This window comes from Tamandua tetradactyla, chromosome 5, assembly GCF_023851605.1.
Source record: "Tamandua tetradactyla isolate mTamTet1 chromosome 5, mTamTet1.pri, whole genome shotgun sequence".
NCBI classification, from domain to species: domain Eukaryota; kingdom Metazoa; phylum Chordata; class Mammalia; order Pilosa; family Myrmecophagidae; genus Tamandua; species Tamandua tetradactyla.
This window is the reverse complement of record NC_135331.1, coordinates 156340016-156357121: the sequence shown is the minus strand read 5'-3', so window position 1 is coordinate 156357121 and position 17106 is coordinate 156340016. Positions and strand designations below refer to the sequence as shown.

Sequence of the window (17106 nt, the reverse complement as noted above, 5' to 3'; positions counted from 1 at the left end):
GTTCATTTATTTGTTTGTATGTCTTTCCTCAAAATACATGAACATTCTATCTTTCTATGTTTTTTTGGTTCACTGCTATTCCCTGCATCTAGAAAGGTGCTGGCTTATGGTGGGTGCATAAATATTTATTGAGCAACTGAATAAACAGTTGAACAAAAGAGGAAATAATCAATGGAAACGTTTGCTATTTTGTTTCCCTTTGACTTCTGGTAATAATTTTGACACCTGATTATAACAAAATCAAATGAACCTCTTAAAAGAACCTAAAGAAACATTATTAAAGGACAGAAAGCCCAAGGACTGAAATGTTTAATCCTTGATTAGTAGAGTCTTATCTTGTGAGCGTAAATTATTGAGCCCCACCAATAACTGACAGTGATTAACATAATCTAAATTATTTTAAAGTTGTATATGCAGTCCCCGAATGCTGCATTTAACCCAAATTGGATTTTTAGCATTTCCACATAGTGTCTTACAGTCTACCAATGTGTACATCTTTATCAGGGAGAGCTTATGTGCCCATCAGAATGTATTAATCATGTATAAAATAGAAGAAACAAGGCCCTGTCAACAGGTAGCAGCAACAAGGTCAAAATGGTGGGCATTAAAGAGCAACACATAATCCTTAAATTCTTCGCTAGAGGCTGAGAATTTCAGACTGCTTTGGGATTTAATTCATTAACATCCTCTTTCTGGAGTTCTGTTATAAAATGGTTTTTTAAGTAAGGGATTTCTCTTGCTGTTTTATGAAACGATGGCAGATCTGTAAGTATGTGTGAGCAGATCTGTATTAATGAGAATGTGAGTATATTTACATGTAAGTAAATAATAGGAGATGATTAAGAATGATCTAATTTCTGAGCATAAAGTGTAAAAGATTGGAATTGTTTGATTTCCAGATTGAAGACTATGATGTAATAGCTAGCATGATAGGAGCGAAGTGTAAAAAACTCCGAACCCTGGATCTGTGGAGATGTAAGAATATTACTGAAAATGGGATAGCAGAACTGGCTTCTGGGTGTCAGCTTCTGGAGGAGCTCGACCTTGGCTGGTGCCCCACCCTGCAGAGCAGCACCGGGTGCTTTACCAGACTTGCACGTCAGCTTCCGAACTTGCAGAAACTCTTTCTTACAGCTAACAGATCTGTGTGTGACACAGACATTGAAGAACTGGCATGCAATTGTACCAGGTTACGGCAACTAGACATATTAGGTAAGAATGCAATGTCAACGGTAGTTTTAAATCCCATTTCCTTGGTGCAGGTGTTGATCATAGACATTTTGCAAGGGGGAAAAAAATTCCTAGACACAATAAAGATTTTATTTTGTTCTCAGAAAACCACTTGGTTTGATAGAAAGTGATAGATAGATAGAAAGAGAGAGAGACAGAGAAAGAAAGAAAAAAGTATATATATTCACTTAAGTAAAATAAGACTTGAAACACTGCTTGCACGAATTTTTAACACTGAATGTAATGTTAGTCGATTGAAAATGCCTGGGCTTGTTCACAACAGTAAGGACAATAACAGAATTATTATAGTTAGGCCTATCAGGAAGCTCTAAATAAGCATAATTCTTGGTCTGGTGAGAAGAGTGAGAATTTACATGAGCTGTGTTCTTTTTTATTAAGGACAGAAAAGAAGGAGTTAGTCCATATATATAATAAATTTAAGTTTAATAAGAGAAGGCTTCTTGGTGTTATACTCTTAATTAAGGAATATTGTAAAATCTCCATTCCTGATTATCCTAGTTTTTAGAAATAGTTCTATACTCCAAAGCACATCTGTGGAAAATCCTTGCCAGTTCTGGGATTCTTTGTGTCCTTAGTACCTTCACTGGCAAGATAAAATTTTGCAACTTTTTATTTTAGTCTGAGTTATTCGCCTCATCAGTTATAATTGCCCATGCACTTGGTATCATGTGAACCCACATAGCACTTGTACTGTATCCTCTGGTAATCTATTAGTACTAATAGATTTGTCAGTGAAGTGCTGATGATTAGTACATAAAGTGCTTGTACATCCATTCCTGCTTTTTAAACATTTCATACCTGCGTTTGTGGTTTCAATTAAAAATCTCTCCGTTGTCCAAATTTATGATACATATGTGGATATTGCTTATATAGTTGCAGTATTATATAGTAATAATTTATTCAATATAGTTTTAGGCATAAATTCTTAAGTACCTATTATATGCACACTTGGGCTATATTTCAGTTAATCTTCACAGCTCTGGGAGTTGGATATTATTGTTCTTTCATAGACAAGGGCACTGAGATTCAAAAATAAACCAAGTTCACAGGAGTTAATAAGTTGCAGAGCCAGGTTTCAAGCCTGAGATTTGGGGGCTCGTGGTCAGTACTCTCTTGCTACACTACAATCACTTACCTTACTTATTTCTTTTCCTTCCTTCCCATCCTTCCTGTTGAATTATCCTGGATCTCTCTTAAGAGAAGGATTTTGAAAAGTTTCAGGAAAAAATAATATATTCACAGGGAGAATGAGGAAAGATGGCAAGGGCCCTTTCAAATGGATCACTAATCACCACAGGCTTCGGTTCAGAGGATGGTGCTATTGTTGATTAAAATCAGTTTGACCGGGCGGTACAATGGTGGTTCAGCAGATAGAATTCTCGCCTGCCATGCTGGAGACCTGGGTTCGATTCCTGGTGCCTGCCCATGTGAAAAAAAAAAAAAAGAAAATCAGTTTGACAACCACCCCCCCGTCTCCTCCCCCCTCCCAAAAAAGCATCATGCACTGGTATGAAGAGTAATCTATGTCTGAAAGAGTTGTTCCAGAACCAGAAAGACATCAGCAGTACTGAGATTAAAATTAATGCACATTTTGATGAACAAGGGGATCGTTTGTCAGGTAGCCTAACTTTGGCATATGAAATGTACAATTTACTTCATAGAGGACTAAAAGAAAAATAGGTATAATATATGGCTTCATCTGTAATATAAATATAGTAAATATAAAGATATATGAAATACAAAATAAAGAATAAATATAATAAATATAAATATAATGACCTCTTTTTTAAAACATTTGTAACTTTCATAAGCATAAGAGCAAGAAAATGTTATGATCTACTATGCCATCACTAGTTACAGATAAAAGACGATCATCATGCTAATACATGTGAACTTCATATTTCAAATATAAAGAGCATGGTAAGCAACAGTATCAATAATTATTGTTAATAGTAATATTAAAAGAAAATTTACTATGTGATATATACTTGTTATAAGCCTATATTGATTAATTTAATCCTCACAACAATCTGCTGAGGTAGTTGAGGTAAGTTACTGTTATTTACTGCAGAGTTATAGGTGAGGAGACTAAGGCTCAGACAGGTAAAGTGATTTGTCTAGAAATGGTGGAATCCAGACTTGAACCAGAGTCTGTGCTCTTAACAACTATGCTACATTTTCTATTTAATATTTATGGGTTTTGTGTGTTTGTTTCTTTTCATCCTTAAGTGTTAGAATCCTATTTTTCTAAGGATTCTTGTTAAGCCAGCATGATAGCCATTATCTTATTTGTCATTTTGTGACTATAACCTATGAGTATTAAGTAGCTTATCTTCTTCATGCTGAAGATATGTATCACTCTTCTATATAAAACTACGATCCCTGCTTCCAAAGAGTTTATAATCTATCAAGAAGGAGTGAAATAAGTATACAGATAGCTGTAAAGCAGGCTAGAGGTAAGTCTATTTTGATGGGGCTCACGGAAAAGAGAGAGCATATGTGATGAAAGATGAAGGAAGAGTATTATTAAAAATGTTAGTAGATAATGGAAAGAGATCCTTGAAAGGTGAATAAGAAAAAGGAGAAGGCTGGCATTTTGGGCAGAAGGAGAAAGGTAAAACAAAAGCATGGGCTTTGAAAATTATAGAATATCTTCAAACTAGGTAGTAGGAAATTATCCCTCCATCCATTCTTTCATTCATTACACATTTAAGGAGCATATAGTATGTCAGACATTGTTTTAAGTACTGGCACTATAGCAGTAAGCAAGATAGATAAGGCCCCTGTACTGTAGGAGCAGTAGGCTGAAAGCATAACTGTGATAAGGAAATAAATGCTATTAAGAGAAGCGCAGAGTACTCTGGAATCATAGGATAGGGGGCCCTAACCTTGTTACATTTTAAATCTCTTACCTCCTTCCCTGGCAGTCTCCTAGGCTTTAGAGAACTCCTTGTTTATCAGGTAACTCAAAAATGAATGGGCAAGACTGGCAAATAGAAAACAGTCACAACCTTAGGTAAAAAACACCACCATATCTAAGGTCGTAGTTGGGGTTCTCTGCTTGCATATAATAGAAGCCCACTTGAAATAACTTGAGAACAGAAAAATTTATTATGAAGATACAGGTAAATCTCTCAGATAAAAGCAATGATCAGTCATAGAGGGACTGGAAAAACATCAGAAAATAGGGACGCTGTTTTTTTCTCTGTCCTTTTCCCTATTCTGCATGTTCAAGAACTCTGCTAACTCCTAACCCTACTCTGCTATCCACTCACAAAAACTTATATGTCTTCTCCTTTTGAGTTTGCTGCCTTCTCTTTTCTTCTTTCTGGCCATCTCTGCTTCTCTGGCCAAATATAACAACCCCAGCGCAGCTTTGCACTTCTTTAATTTAGGGGTTCTATGGACATCGAAGCCTTCAGTGAATCCCAATTCTAAATCCTCAGGAATCAGGATTGATTAGACTTGGGTCCATTCACAGATAGAGCTTCTGGAGCCCACGATGAGAAGGGAAGTGGAAAGGATTTCTCAGAGAAAACGACATAGGTTAACATCTCAGAACTCTTAACTCTTCAGAACTCAAATCCAAGTAGATGTATATTTGTAACATTATTCTGATAGTTTCTTCCCAAGAAAGCTGTAATTAAAGTAAGATATGTTTTATAACAGAGCACATCTGGGGTGCAAGGGTAGTGCAGTGGTAGAATTCTCGCCTGGCATGTGGGAGACCCAGGTTTGATTCCCAGCCCATGTACTTCCCCAAAACAAACAAAAATTCAACAAATGATGCTGCCATAATGGGATACTCATATGAAAAAAGAATGAAATGTGGCCCCTGCCATACAGCATACAAAAAAAAAAAGAGTACGTCTTAGAATCAAGTAATATTTGGTATTTGTTGAGTGCCTGCCATGTATGCTTTCCATAATTTTATAGAATTTAGTTTCCAAGTGAATATCCCATAATTGCTTCAAATTTAACATGGGCTACACAGAACCCATCATCCATCATCTGACTTTCAGGAGTAGCCTGTTTTACCCACCACTTGCAGTAACTTTCTATAACACTTATCAAATTGGGTTTAGTTAGTTCTTTCACAATTCTGGTCAGTGAGTTCCTTAAAGACAGAGAAGTGTCTTACTCATCTTTGCATCCCCAGTACCTAATACAGAATTTATACAAGTAGTTGCTCAGTAATTGCATTGCCTGGAGGTAAAGGTTGAATCGTTGTAAGCATTGCTACCTGATTTGACCTATGGTTAAGGAAAATGAGGTGTGAAGACACTTCTGAACTGGGTGACAGAAATGGACGAGTCTGAAAGAGTTGATTTAAAGGGGTAGTAGGAAGAAGGATGATAGTGGGTAGAGTGTCATCAAGATTCAGGTCCTAGATGCCAAACTGCTGAGCACACTCAGTTTTTATTTTTTATAGAACCATTTCAATAAAAAATCTTTAAAAATGTTTTTAATTTTAAGCATATTTCAAACAATAAATAAGGAACTTATTTTAGTATATCATATAAATGTTTAACCTTATGGTGTTTGGTTTTGTGTTTCAAACAGGAACAAGAATGGTAAGTCCTGCATCTTTAAGAAAACTCCTGGAATCTTGTAAAGATCTTTCCTTACTTGATGTGTCCTTCTGTTCACAGATTGATAACAGAGCTGTGCTAGAACTGAATGCTAGCTTTCCAAAAGTGTTCATAAAAAAGAGCTTTACTCAGTGACTTAATATATGTTGTATATTAAATTATTGTGCTTTTATGGGGTTTATTTTGTTTTGATCTGTTTTGTTTCTTGATTTGCTTCATTTTTACAATGACAGGGATTAAAACATAGATTTTAAGGAGAGGATATTAAAATTGTCTATTACATTAAGTAAAAATGTAAACACGTGTTTTCACAAAATACGACAATCACTTGTATTCAAGAATATGTGAGGAGCTGGTATTATTTTTACCTTATATTAATGTCAGTGACATTATTCGTGAGTCAATAATTACATATTTAATAAAAGTAACATGGAAAAATTGTAACTTATTTTTAAAGGAATGCTTTGAACAATAAAGTATCATGATATTTATGCAAAAATAAAGTTAGTTTTTCACAATTCCATTTAAAAAATATTAAATGCCTCATTTATGACCTGGTCAGTATTCTGTGTGTTATGCATAAAATTGTCAGAGCTTGTTGGAGAAAGAGATTTTAAGCTGGTACAGTTTTGGAAAGAAATGTCTTTCTTTTTCTATTTTTAATTAAAGTAATGTGCTGTCTTAGAGTATATCTTTAATTCTGCATTAGGTGTGTAGAGAAATTCTAAATGAATTTGTGGCAGAAACAAAAAAATGGAATTATCTGATTTTTCCACACATGGTGGTATTGGTGTCAACTGCTTTTTGTCATATAGTTTAAAATGAATGAGAACCACTCAAGACAGGCTTCTTCTCAGTGCACTGGGTTATGTCAGATTGTATTATGTCAGCTTATCCTCCGAAACCTACCAAAACAAAACAAAAAACCTTACAATCCGGAAAATTGTGTCCATGATTCTTCCATAGATTGGTGATTTAACTGATATAAAAGATGTAGCACTTATTTTTGTAGAATATATCCGTTATAAATTAATTTACAATAACTATTCAGCCTGAAAATTTTTAGTTTTTCACATTTATCTGTTTCACTTTTGAATAATACCAATATAAATAAATGGGCATAATCAAGAACAAGGGGTAAACTAGTAAACCAAATAGCTTTCCAGCTGCTAAGCAGATGCCTTAAAAACTTTGCCAAAGGTTTAAGACTTCTCAATTCTATTTATATTTTCCCTGTCCTCCATCAACTTAAATCAGCTACAGTGAAAAAAAACAAAAAGCAAGCTAGCATTGTTAAAAAGTGAATTGATTTACTTCTGCTACTAAACATTTTGTTGCATGAAAAGGCAAAGATTTTTGGACAAGCAAACTAATATTCAGTGTGTTGTATAACAAAATTCATTTTGCCACTCAGGCTAAATGTTACATCCTAACCTCTACATGTCCTAGAATTGTAATGTGCAATATGGTAACCATTGGCCACGTGTAGCTATTATTTTTAATTTTAGTTCACTTGAATTTAATTAAAAATTCATGTCCTTAGTGCAGTAGCCACTGTATTCAGTAGTTACACGTTGCATTAGTAGCAGTGATTACATTAGCCACAAATATTCAGTAGTCCCATGTGGCTAGTGGTTATCATATTGGAGAGTACAGATTTAGAACATTTTCGTCATTACAAAAGTTTGAACAGCAAGCACTACTCCGGAATTTCTTGTGTTATAGATAAGCAAATCTTTTAAAAGGATATTGAATTCAGAAGTTAGCAAAGTTAATATATATCTTCAGGGTATTTTCAACAACAGCACATTTTTTAAAGCTTCCCCCCCACCCCAAAGTTCTTAAGCTGATGAATTTGTACTTATGACAAATAGTAGGCATTCAGTAAATATTTACTCAGTAAGAATGTATTGTTGACTTAAACCATATGAAATGTCAATTTTTAATTAAAAATGTATTACAAATTAGTGCCTTATATGACGTTAATTCTTTTAGAGAGTGTTTTAGTTTGCTGAGGCTTCTGGAATGCAATACACCAGAGTTGGACCAGCTTTTATAAAAGGAAATTATTTAGTTACAAATTTACAGTTCCCCCTCAGAGGAAAGGCACATGGCAACGTCTGCTGGCTTTCTCTCCCAGCTTCTGGGTTTGAACAGCTTTCCCTGGGGTGTGTCCTTTCTGCATTCTCCAAACGTCTGGGTCTGTGTCAGCTCTTAGCTCTGAGCTGTGTTGTTCTGGGTTGTGCTGAGCTGCTGAGCTCTCTGCTGACTGCTCTTTTAAGCCTCCAGCTAATTAAATTAAATTCCCAGTTATTGTGAAAGGCACTCCCCTTGGCCAAATGCAGATGTAATCAGCCATATATGAATTTCATATGCTGATGATTTAAGTCCACAGAACAATTGGGTACCATCACCTGGACAAGGTGACACCCGAGCCTTTCTACAGAGAGTATGATGAATGTGATACTGTAAATCTAAAACATTAAAAACTAATACATTCTTTGCTCCACATACAAAACCATCTGTATGAGCATTTTTTTCCTGATTATACTCATGATATGCCCACCTTATCTCCTCTTTAATGAAAGAAGGCCATTAGAGGAATTCATTTGTCCTCCGTGGTTATCTTCATGCACTTGGATTTTCGTTTCATACACAAATGTATGTAAATATTTTAAATACTGTTCTGTTCAGGGGACTTTTAGGGGGATGATATGCATAAGTTTACTACCAACTCTTTGGAGTGGTACTTTAATTTTAAATTAGTGGCTAACACTAAGTTAAGATTTACTTTGTGCCAACTACTGTTTCTGATGCTTTGCATTTACAACAGCCTTACAAGATAAGAACTCATAAATTACTACCCCCATTTACATATGAGGAAACTAAATCAAAAGTTTGAGGAACTCACGTATGATCACATAGCTGCTAGTGACAGAGCCAGGATATAACCCAGATCATGTGGCTTTTGGAGAAGTGCATTCAACCTATGCTTTAAATGTCTGGGGGTGGTTTCTGTTTGTAGAGCAGAGGGCCACAAACTTTTTGTAAAGAGCCAGATGGTGAATAATTTAGGCTTTCCAGCCTAAGAGGCAAATTGAGGATATTATATAGTCCTTATAAAACAAAATTTTTTTGACAAAATGCAAAATACAATAATTGATAGAATTCTATTAGATTCTTCTTTTCCTAATACTTGCCTTTTAGTAGGCTATTACATTGCAGATTAACCACTTCCAGTTCATAAATTAGGTGGATGCTCCTCAATTACACAGTTAAATGGATTTTTAAAAATTGGAAATTTCCTTTTCACTGCATAAAAGTCAAAAATCCTGCTGGAACTGAATACTCAAAGTATTCGTGTGAGAACAGAGATCTTCTTGTTTTTTCTTTTGACATTATAGGAAGTGTATAAAGCAACTTGGTCTTGCTCGTGATTCAGTGTTAGCTGTTGTGGAAATGACTTTACTTAGAAATATTTTACATATAAACATTGTTATGCCTTGTAATTTTTGGTTGAATTCATTGCTCATTTTTTGAAATCTCTATCCAAAGCTAATTTCTGAAGTCATTCAGTGCTTGGAAATAATGTTTGAGGGTTTTCTTCTTGCTCAGAAAAATTTTAGTATCCCTGAGCTCAAAAAATTGCAATAAAACATCCATTGTTAATTCAGTGAAATTCTGTGTGGACGGGCAAATTGGGATATTCACCTTCTATATAAAAATCATGGACTGATAAAAGTTAAATCTGTGAGAGCAAGTGAAGTTCACCATTGCCACTACTGTTGGTTCAGTAACACCAGGTGAAAATCAGACATGTTCCACAAAGTACCTGCTGATGAATAATCAGTAAATAACCCTAGACTTTAAATACCTTCGCTATATTTTCACAAAATTAAAATGTGACCAACTAAGCCTTTTTCTGATCCACATTTATTTTTACCACTGTTAGTTGTTACACATCTTAGCGGAATCTACTTTAGGTTGTACTGAATTCATGTTTTCTCAGCTTCTTAGAAAATAATTTCACACGGGTAACTGTTCTGCACAGACTATGCATAGAGGCTAACCCTTCAGCCACCTCAAACTTGGCATTGACTCTACAAACAAGTGAACATTAACATCTGTTGATTCTTCAAGAGCCGAAGAAAATCACTCAAATCATTTGACATATATTTTTATTGACTATTGATGTTTTCCTCAGTGTTCTCAATTCTTTGAGCAACTATTCTTGCCAAAAACTAATAGTTTTAAACAAGCCTTTGGCTGTTGCAGTCAATGTTTAATGAACCATTGGTAAAGCCTCTCCTTGCTTGGCTATCAAATGAGCCTTGTATTCATTTTTGTAAAGAAATTCTGCTGTAATAAATTACTCTGTTTTAAATTCTCTGGCCACTGCTTTACTGTGAATTGAGAATATTGTGATGAGTGCTTAAGTCTGGTAATTTTGACATATATATTATTCTTTTAGTTGGCTATAGTGTCATTGCATGCTAACAACAATGCTTTGTCATCTAATTGATAAAATCATCCACAACCCATGCCTTGAAAATATGAAATTTGAACTCTACTTTTCTTTTTCTTTTTTTAAAAATTGTTTTGATATTATGGGTATGCACTGGCAATGAAAAATAAAATAACATTGCAATATGATGATATATGCAGTACTCAAAATGCTGTTGAGTTATAATGCACACACTGCAGTTTGTAGTGTGCCAAGCAGCACTGTAAAATGATGAGCACACCACATAGGTTTCTTTGCAACTACTCAGCTCTTCCACTGTATTGTGAAAGCAGCTCTATACGACAGTGAATGAGTTTCTATTGGCTATGTTCCAATAGAAATATATTTATGAACACAAAGTTGAATCTTACATAATTTAATTTTCACATATAATGAAACATTCTTTTGATTTTATTTTTATTCAACCATTAGAAAAATGTAAAAACCATTCTTAGCTCACAGACCATACTAAAAGAAGGGGTCATCTCGATTTGGTTTGTGGACCATGGTTGAATACTCTTTTCTAAGGTATTCTCAGATCAGTCAGTAAACCTATATTTGCCATTCCTAATTTTATAAACCACACTCAAATCTCCTCTCAGCCTTTATCCTTCTCATTTTACCATTTAGATATTAAAATGAGGAACAGTTTATTTTATTGAGGAAACAAAGTTTCCCATAAGAAGGGTGAATATGTATAGACCATCTGTATCTGTTAAAATTTGAAGCCAAATAGCCCATTGTTTTTAACACTGTCAACTGAAATTTTGATATAAATATTTATCTTAGCATTTTTCTAAGGTAAGTTATTTTCTCCATGACCAGTATGTCCACAGATGGCCAGTCTACAGTCCCCTGCTTTACCAGCTGAGCTGTTGAAGGATGCAGTCCCGTGACTAGTAATAAAGTATATGTTCCTGGCTTTGTTTGATAGGATGATTAAATGATACACTCAATTTAAATTGCTTTGAAATAAGATTCTAAAAATATACAATATGTAGCAAAATATTTAAATAGTTAATATTCTTCCTTTCTTGTGGAGTGATTAGTTTTGAGCCCCTAGATAGCAGAGAGAAAGAAAGTTCTTTGTGAAAGTATTTGTTTTATGTTGTTTCCCAGGAGTTAAGTAGAGCTAAAACTCATATTTGCAAATGTGATACTACTAAGCAACGAGAGTCAGTAAAAATTGCATTTGATTACTATGTATATTAATAATAATGTTTGACTTTTCAATTTGTACTTTAAAGCATTAAAGGATGTCTATTACTGACAGTAATTTTCATCTTCAAATCCATGTATCAAACATTTATCAATGTTGCATCTAGTTTTTCCCCCTTTTAGCACGTTTGATAGTAATACTTCAGAAGAACTTTTCTTTTTAACCACCCTGAAAATCTTGTCAATGACCCTTAACAGAATGTTTAGCTATTGCCAGAAAACAATTCTAGCAACTCTTGTTTTGTACTTGCAGCCTAGTTCTGTAGCAATATATTAACATTAATAAGCAAATAAGGTGATGATTGGCAGGAGTAGCTACAAGTCAAAAGGGGAAAGATAAATTAATCATAAATCATGATATATGTTTTTTTATAAATATGGATAGAGGCCAAGGTTTTTCCTTTGGCACAGCAGAAAGTGTACTCAAGAGTTTTGCCTGTAAGTCTGTATTTGGGGCTTAAATATTTGTGTATATGAAAGCTCTAAAAGTTTTATTTGACTGTATTTTGAAAGGAAGAAGATAATTGTGTCCAAATTGACATTTTCAGAGGAGGGAACTAGTACAGTCTTTTTACAGCTAGAATATTTTAAAGGCAAAATTTAAAACCAACACAGTCATATGATTTGGTAAGTTGAGTAGGATAAACCAAAGATAAAATAACTCTTTTTGTTATAAATAGGCATCCATACAGATAACTGTGAGATGATTTAAATTTGATTATAAAAATGCTACTCAATGTCTACTGATTTCTATTGTTTGTATTATTTTATACTGTAGAATAATAAGATAAGCTTGAGTATTTTCTAGCCCACTTACAAAATTGATAATTTCAGGATACTGCTGAATGTAATGGAGAGTTTGGGTAAATAGGTTTGTGTCACGGCCCCTATGAAATTAGACAAAAGGATAAGCCTAGGAGAGGTCGGCTACGTGCTGAACACTAACAATCCATCCTCGTGCTATGAAATGAGAGCAATTCAGAATGCTTTTTTTTTTTAAAACATGGGCAGGCACCAGAATTCGAACCCGGGTCTCCAGCATAGCAGGCGAGAACTCTGCCACTGAGCCACCATTGCCTGCCTGCTCAGAATGCATTTTGAACTATAAAATTGCATGAGTCTACAATTAAATACACCTTTAAACTGAGTTCACACTGTTGTTTCCGTCTTCCTTAGTGACTTCCCCAAATTAAGATTTATTTACTTAAAAGTCAACTAAAGTTCGATACAATGTCTTCCTGCTTTTACTTATAAAAGTGTAGGTACTGTTTTGTGTGGAAGCCAATCCCTTCTTAAATTGTTCCAAAATTCTTAGTCATGTCCAAACTACTATTAGTGAAGCTGGGGTGGAATGAATGGCACATGGAAAAATACATTCCATCCATCCATTTGCACAGCAAATAAATGTTGACAAATTTGTGTTAGATAGTTTGGGATGGGGAGAGGGGGTCATATAGAAAATTCATAAAAATATCCACAAAGCAATTTTTCAAAGATTATATGCCAAGAAAAAAATTCCATTGTAAAATAAGGATGGGATATAGTGGGTTAAATAAAGTTAAGCAAGTTTCTGTACTGCTGCACTTCAGAGTCTTTAATATACGGATGTGTACTGTGAATCCTCAAAATGGGGTAAGGAGAGTTATATAAGTGTTGTGTTTTCCGGTCTTCTGTGGAATACCCATCAACATCTCTTGGAAACTAGTTTCTCAGTGCACAGTTTGGAAAATGCCACTAAGCAACATTTTGAAGTGTATCATAAAAGGTATTCACCTGGGTAACTTTTCTTTTAATGCACTATAATTTGTTTCTACTAAAAGTATACTTCTGTGTATTATTTAAGATTAAGAAGTTGTTTCATACTTTTATTTCTGAGCCTGATTACTTTTTATTTGACCCATAATTTCTAAGCTCAATTTCTATTCATATGTTAGGTTTTTCGAGTATGTCATTACTTTTAGTATCCTCATATTTTGTGAAATATAAATCATAGTCCTGTAATTAAGAATGTCTGAAGCAACTTCTGTACCATCTGATGATTTTTAATATTTGTATATAGGATTTTACTATCAGGTTGCTTTAATAATATTTATATGTTGAGCTACTTCATAAACTTTTAATAATTATGTATTAATAGAAAATAGAAATTTTAAATTGTTTTGATCAATGAATGACTATTCAAAAAACTTTGATATAGAATATGTTTAAAAAAGCAAAAGGTGTAACAATTACAATTCAGTACTAGCATTTTTTTACTGAAGTCTGAATGAAGGGAAGGATTACAAGAATCATTTATTCCTCAGTAAATACTTTTGTGTGAAGACTATTATATGTACTTAATTTGTTAGTGAATTCTATTTCTACACTGCTTCCTTTGGAATATTTGTAAATTGCAGTTAAGATCACATCAAAAGCCAGAGAATTGTTAAAATTAACACAAATTCTGGCACACCATTGTTCTTACTTGTGATGTTTTTTGCTGGCAGATACCCAAAATAAAGAATTGAAACTGCTGAAGTCCTGTTAATCCTGCTTGTTTAAAAGTTCTAAAAATAACTCCACTCTGTAAAATCTAAAATAAATGGTTCTGATAAATCCTTATGAGAAATATTTCTAAAATCGAAAGACCTTAAAATGTGTGCCTAGCATACGTTAGTTACCATTACTCTTCATCAGCAGTGTGTGTCTGTGTGCATATACAGGAAAGAATACACTGTTAGACTCGTAGAGGACTGGTCCACCTCTGTCTTCCAAGATAGCTTCTGATTTCCGGACTAGACTCCTTGGCACAATCAAGAGTCCTAATCTGGCTGCATTAGCTTTACCTGAGTGTGAACAGGACAGTATTCCTTGACTATCCTTAGGCTTTATTCCTCTATATGATTAGGCCTTATTCCTTTAAACCTTTTTAGAGGTGTTTTCATTCCTTCTGAACTTCTCTAACAAGCCACTAGTTTCAGTTTTACTCTGTATCCTTCAATCTTCCCTCAGACCAAACTGGGCCATCTTTTTTTTTTTTTTTTTAATATTTTAAACATTAAAGTACCAAATGTTAAAGGAGGTGAATTTATCAATTCTAGTGCTATGGGTTGGAGGATGCGGGGCAGGAAGCTCTGATTTGTAGTATTTGCCAGTTTCTGTGGTGTAAGTGCTCCTGCTATGGCTGATTTCAAGTTATTAATGTTAAATCACCCCGTGATGAGTTGGGAAGAGATATACACACTTAGCCCTTGTGAGTCAATGCAAACCAGCTACAGCTCACCACTGTCAGATGAAGTTACCAAACACTGATCTCATAATTACTGAAAATTAGGCAGCATACGCTGTAACTGGTATTCCCCCAAAGGTGGTATTAACTGTAGTTAAGGAGCCCTTCAAAACCTATGAATTCCTCCTTACCATTAAATGCATTGCAGGATAAAATTAAAAGAAATTTTCCTAAAGAAGTATTCAGTAATCATTAGAATCATTAGTAGGAGAATTAAGACTATTAAGAAAATTTTTGAAAAAAATTGTAAGGAGAAACATTATTTTTGCTTATGTACATCTGACATGGGTTATGTAAATTGATGAAACATTGCATGTTTGTGGGATTATAATAAGAAACAACAATATTCCCCTACATCTCCTTAGATCTAAAAAATTATACCCCCAGATAAATTGTGATATTTATTTTCTGTATGTTGGTACAATTTTACATTATGAAATTGTCATGTACATTCATTACACCTATTTTCCAAACAAATGACCATATTTCAAATGTGTCCAAATTCTAAAATGCATAAAAGCATTCTATCACTATTGTATATGCAAGCATATTGACAAGATATATAAATATCTTTATAACAACAAGGATTTTTGGTTTGGGAACCTTAGAATTTTAACTTTTGAAATCCTTCTGCTTCGGGTACCAGGTTTTTGGGCCAGATTTTGGAATACTAATATATTTCGCTTTTATAAAGCTGTAATGAATAATAAACAACCTCAAAAATTTCAGTGGCTTCCAACATGTATTTCTTACTCATCTGGCGTATTGGCTACTGTGGGCTGGTTGATCCTGGCGGCCAGGATGCAGTTCAGGTTCAGGTCTACTCCATCCACAACCCAGCCCGAAAGAGCAGGCCCTAGCTGGACATGCCTTCCTCATGGCAGAGAACATTGGAGCGAGAAAACTGTATGAAATGCCTCTAAAAGCATCTACTTGGTTACAGTGCCCAATTCCGCTCACATTCTACTGGCCAAAGCAAGTCATGTGGCCAAGCCTACAGGCACAGAACAGCAAGGCTACTCCTTCCACAGGCTGTGGAAACAAATCATTTTGCATGACGCTGCTATCTACCACAATGTGGTAGTTGAGACCTCAGTAAACAGCCAAAGTGTGTCAAAATAAAAAGGAAATATTTTAAATGAAAAAATCTAGTACTGATTATATTGGTTTAGGTTTTGAATTTTTAGAAGGATTTTCAGTCGTATTTTATTTTTATAGTTTTGGAAAATTATTTCCCAAGTAATGCTATTGCTGAATTTTGTAGGAAATAAAATATATGATAAACTGATGGGAATGTGCTTAGGTCATTGATGCTATAGTAATGAAAACAGGAAAGGGGAAACAGGAGTCATGAGATCCTAGTTATAATCTGGATTGTACTAGTTTTTGGCTGTTACTTAACTTTTTTGAATCTCAATTTCTTCATCTTTAAAATAAGAAAGTTGTCCCCCAAGCTTTCTAGGGCCATTAGTTCTCTAAAGATCTCATTCTAATGCGTTTTTATTGTTACCTAAAAAATGAGGCATATCATTCTACAATTTTTACTATCATTTAACTGATTGTTTTCCTTGGAATTATAGCAGAGCAATGGAATTTTAATTTTCTTTTATTCCGACGCCACTTTTTCAAAAATGGATTTGCAATAAAGTAATAGAATAAGACCCACCTTGTATTTAATCTTAATATTCAGACTGTCCAGGCTTTTTTTTCAAACCACTAAAATACTTTTCCATTATGTTGCTATTTGGTGGTTTAAATTTTACTATATGTAAGAATTACCTGGGTTTAAAATGTAAATTTCCAGTCCGTAATCCCTTGGAGATTCTGATACTTGATAAAGCACAGAAAACTGCACTTTACACAAGTACCCAGATGTCTAAACTAGTCTAAACATTACAAAACTTAAAAATTATTTTATTAAAGGAGTGTGAGGGTAGTTCAGTGGTAGAATTCTTGCCTGCCATGCGGGAGACCCGGGTTTGACTCCTGGCCCGTGCACTTCCCAAAACAAACAAACAAAGAAACGAAAAATTCAACAAATGGTGCTGCAATAATGGATACTCACATGGGAAAAGAATGAAATGTGACCCCACCATACAAAAAAAATTATTAACAGTGGGGGAAAACCACATACTAGAATACTACATATTTACTACAATAATTTAAAGTTAGTTGTTAATGTCATACTTCTCAATTTGTACATTCTTTATTTGGTGTTTTCTTCATGAATTTAAATTTTGTCACCCCATTCAGTGTACCAGATCTCTGTAAGT

General features: G+C 34.3%; 1 protein-coding gene across 8 annotated transcripts in view; it reads left to right on the top strand.

Moving 5' to 3' along the window:
• Positions 1-14156, top strand: part of FBXL4 (F-box and leucine rich repeat protein 4) — a 72505-nt gene extending 58349 nt beyond the window's left edge. For 2 of the 8 annotated variants that reach the window (XM_077162456.1, XM_077162458.1), the window contains 2 exons: positions 900-1212; positions 5815-14154. In XM_077162456.1, the coding sequence (XP_077018571.1) occupies positions 900-1212; positions 5815-5978 (477 nt within the window). In that variant the 3' untranslated portion in view covers positions 5979-14154. Of the gene's footprint in view, positions 1-899; positions 1213-3062; positions 3172-5814 lie in introns of all 8 variants that reach the window. The other 6 variants (XM_077162454.1, XM_077162455.1, XR_013176303.1 and 3 more) reach the window with 5 other exon arrangements.
• Positions 14157-17106: the final 2950 nt, after the last annotated feature.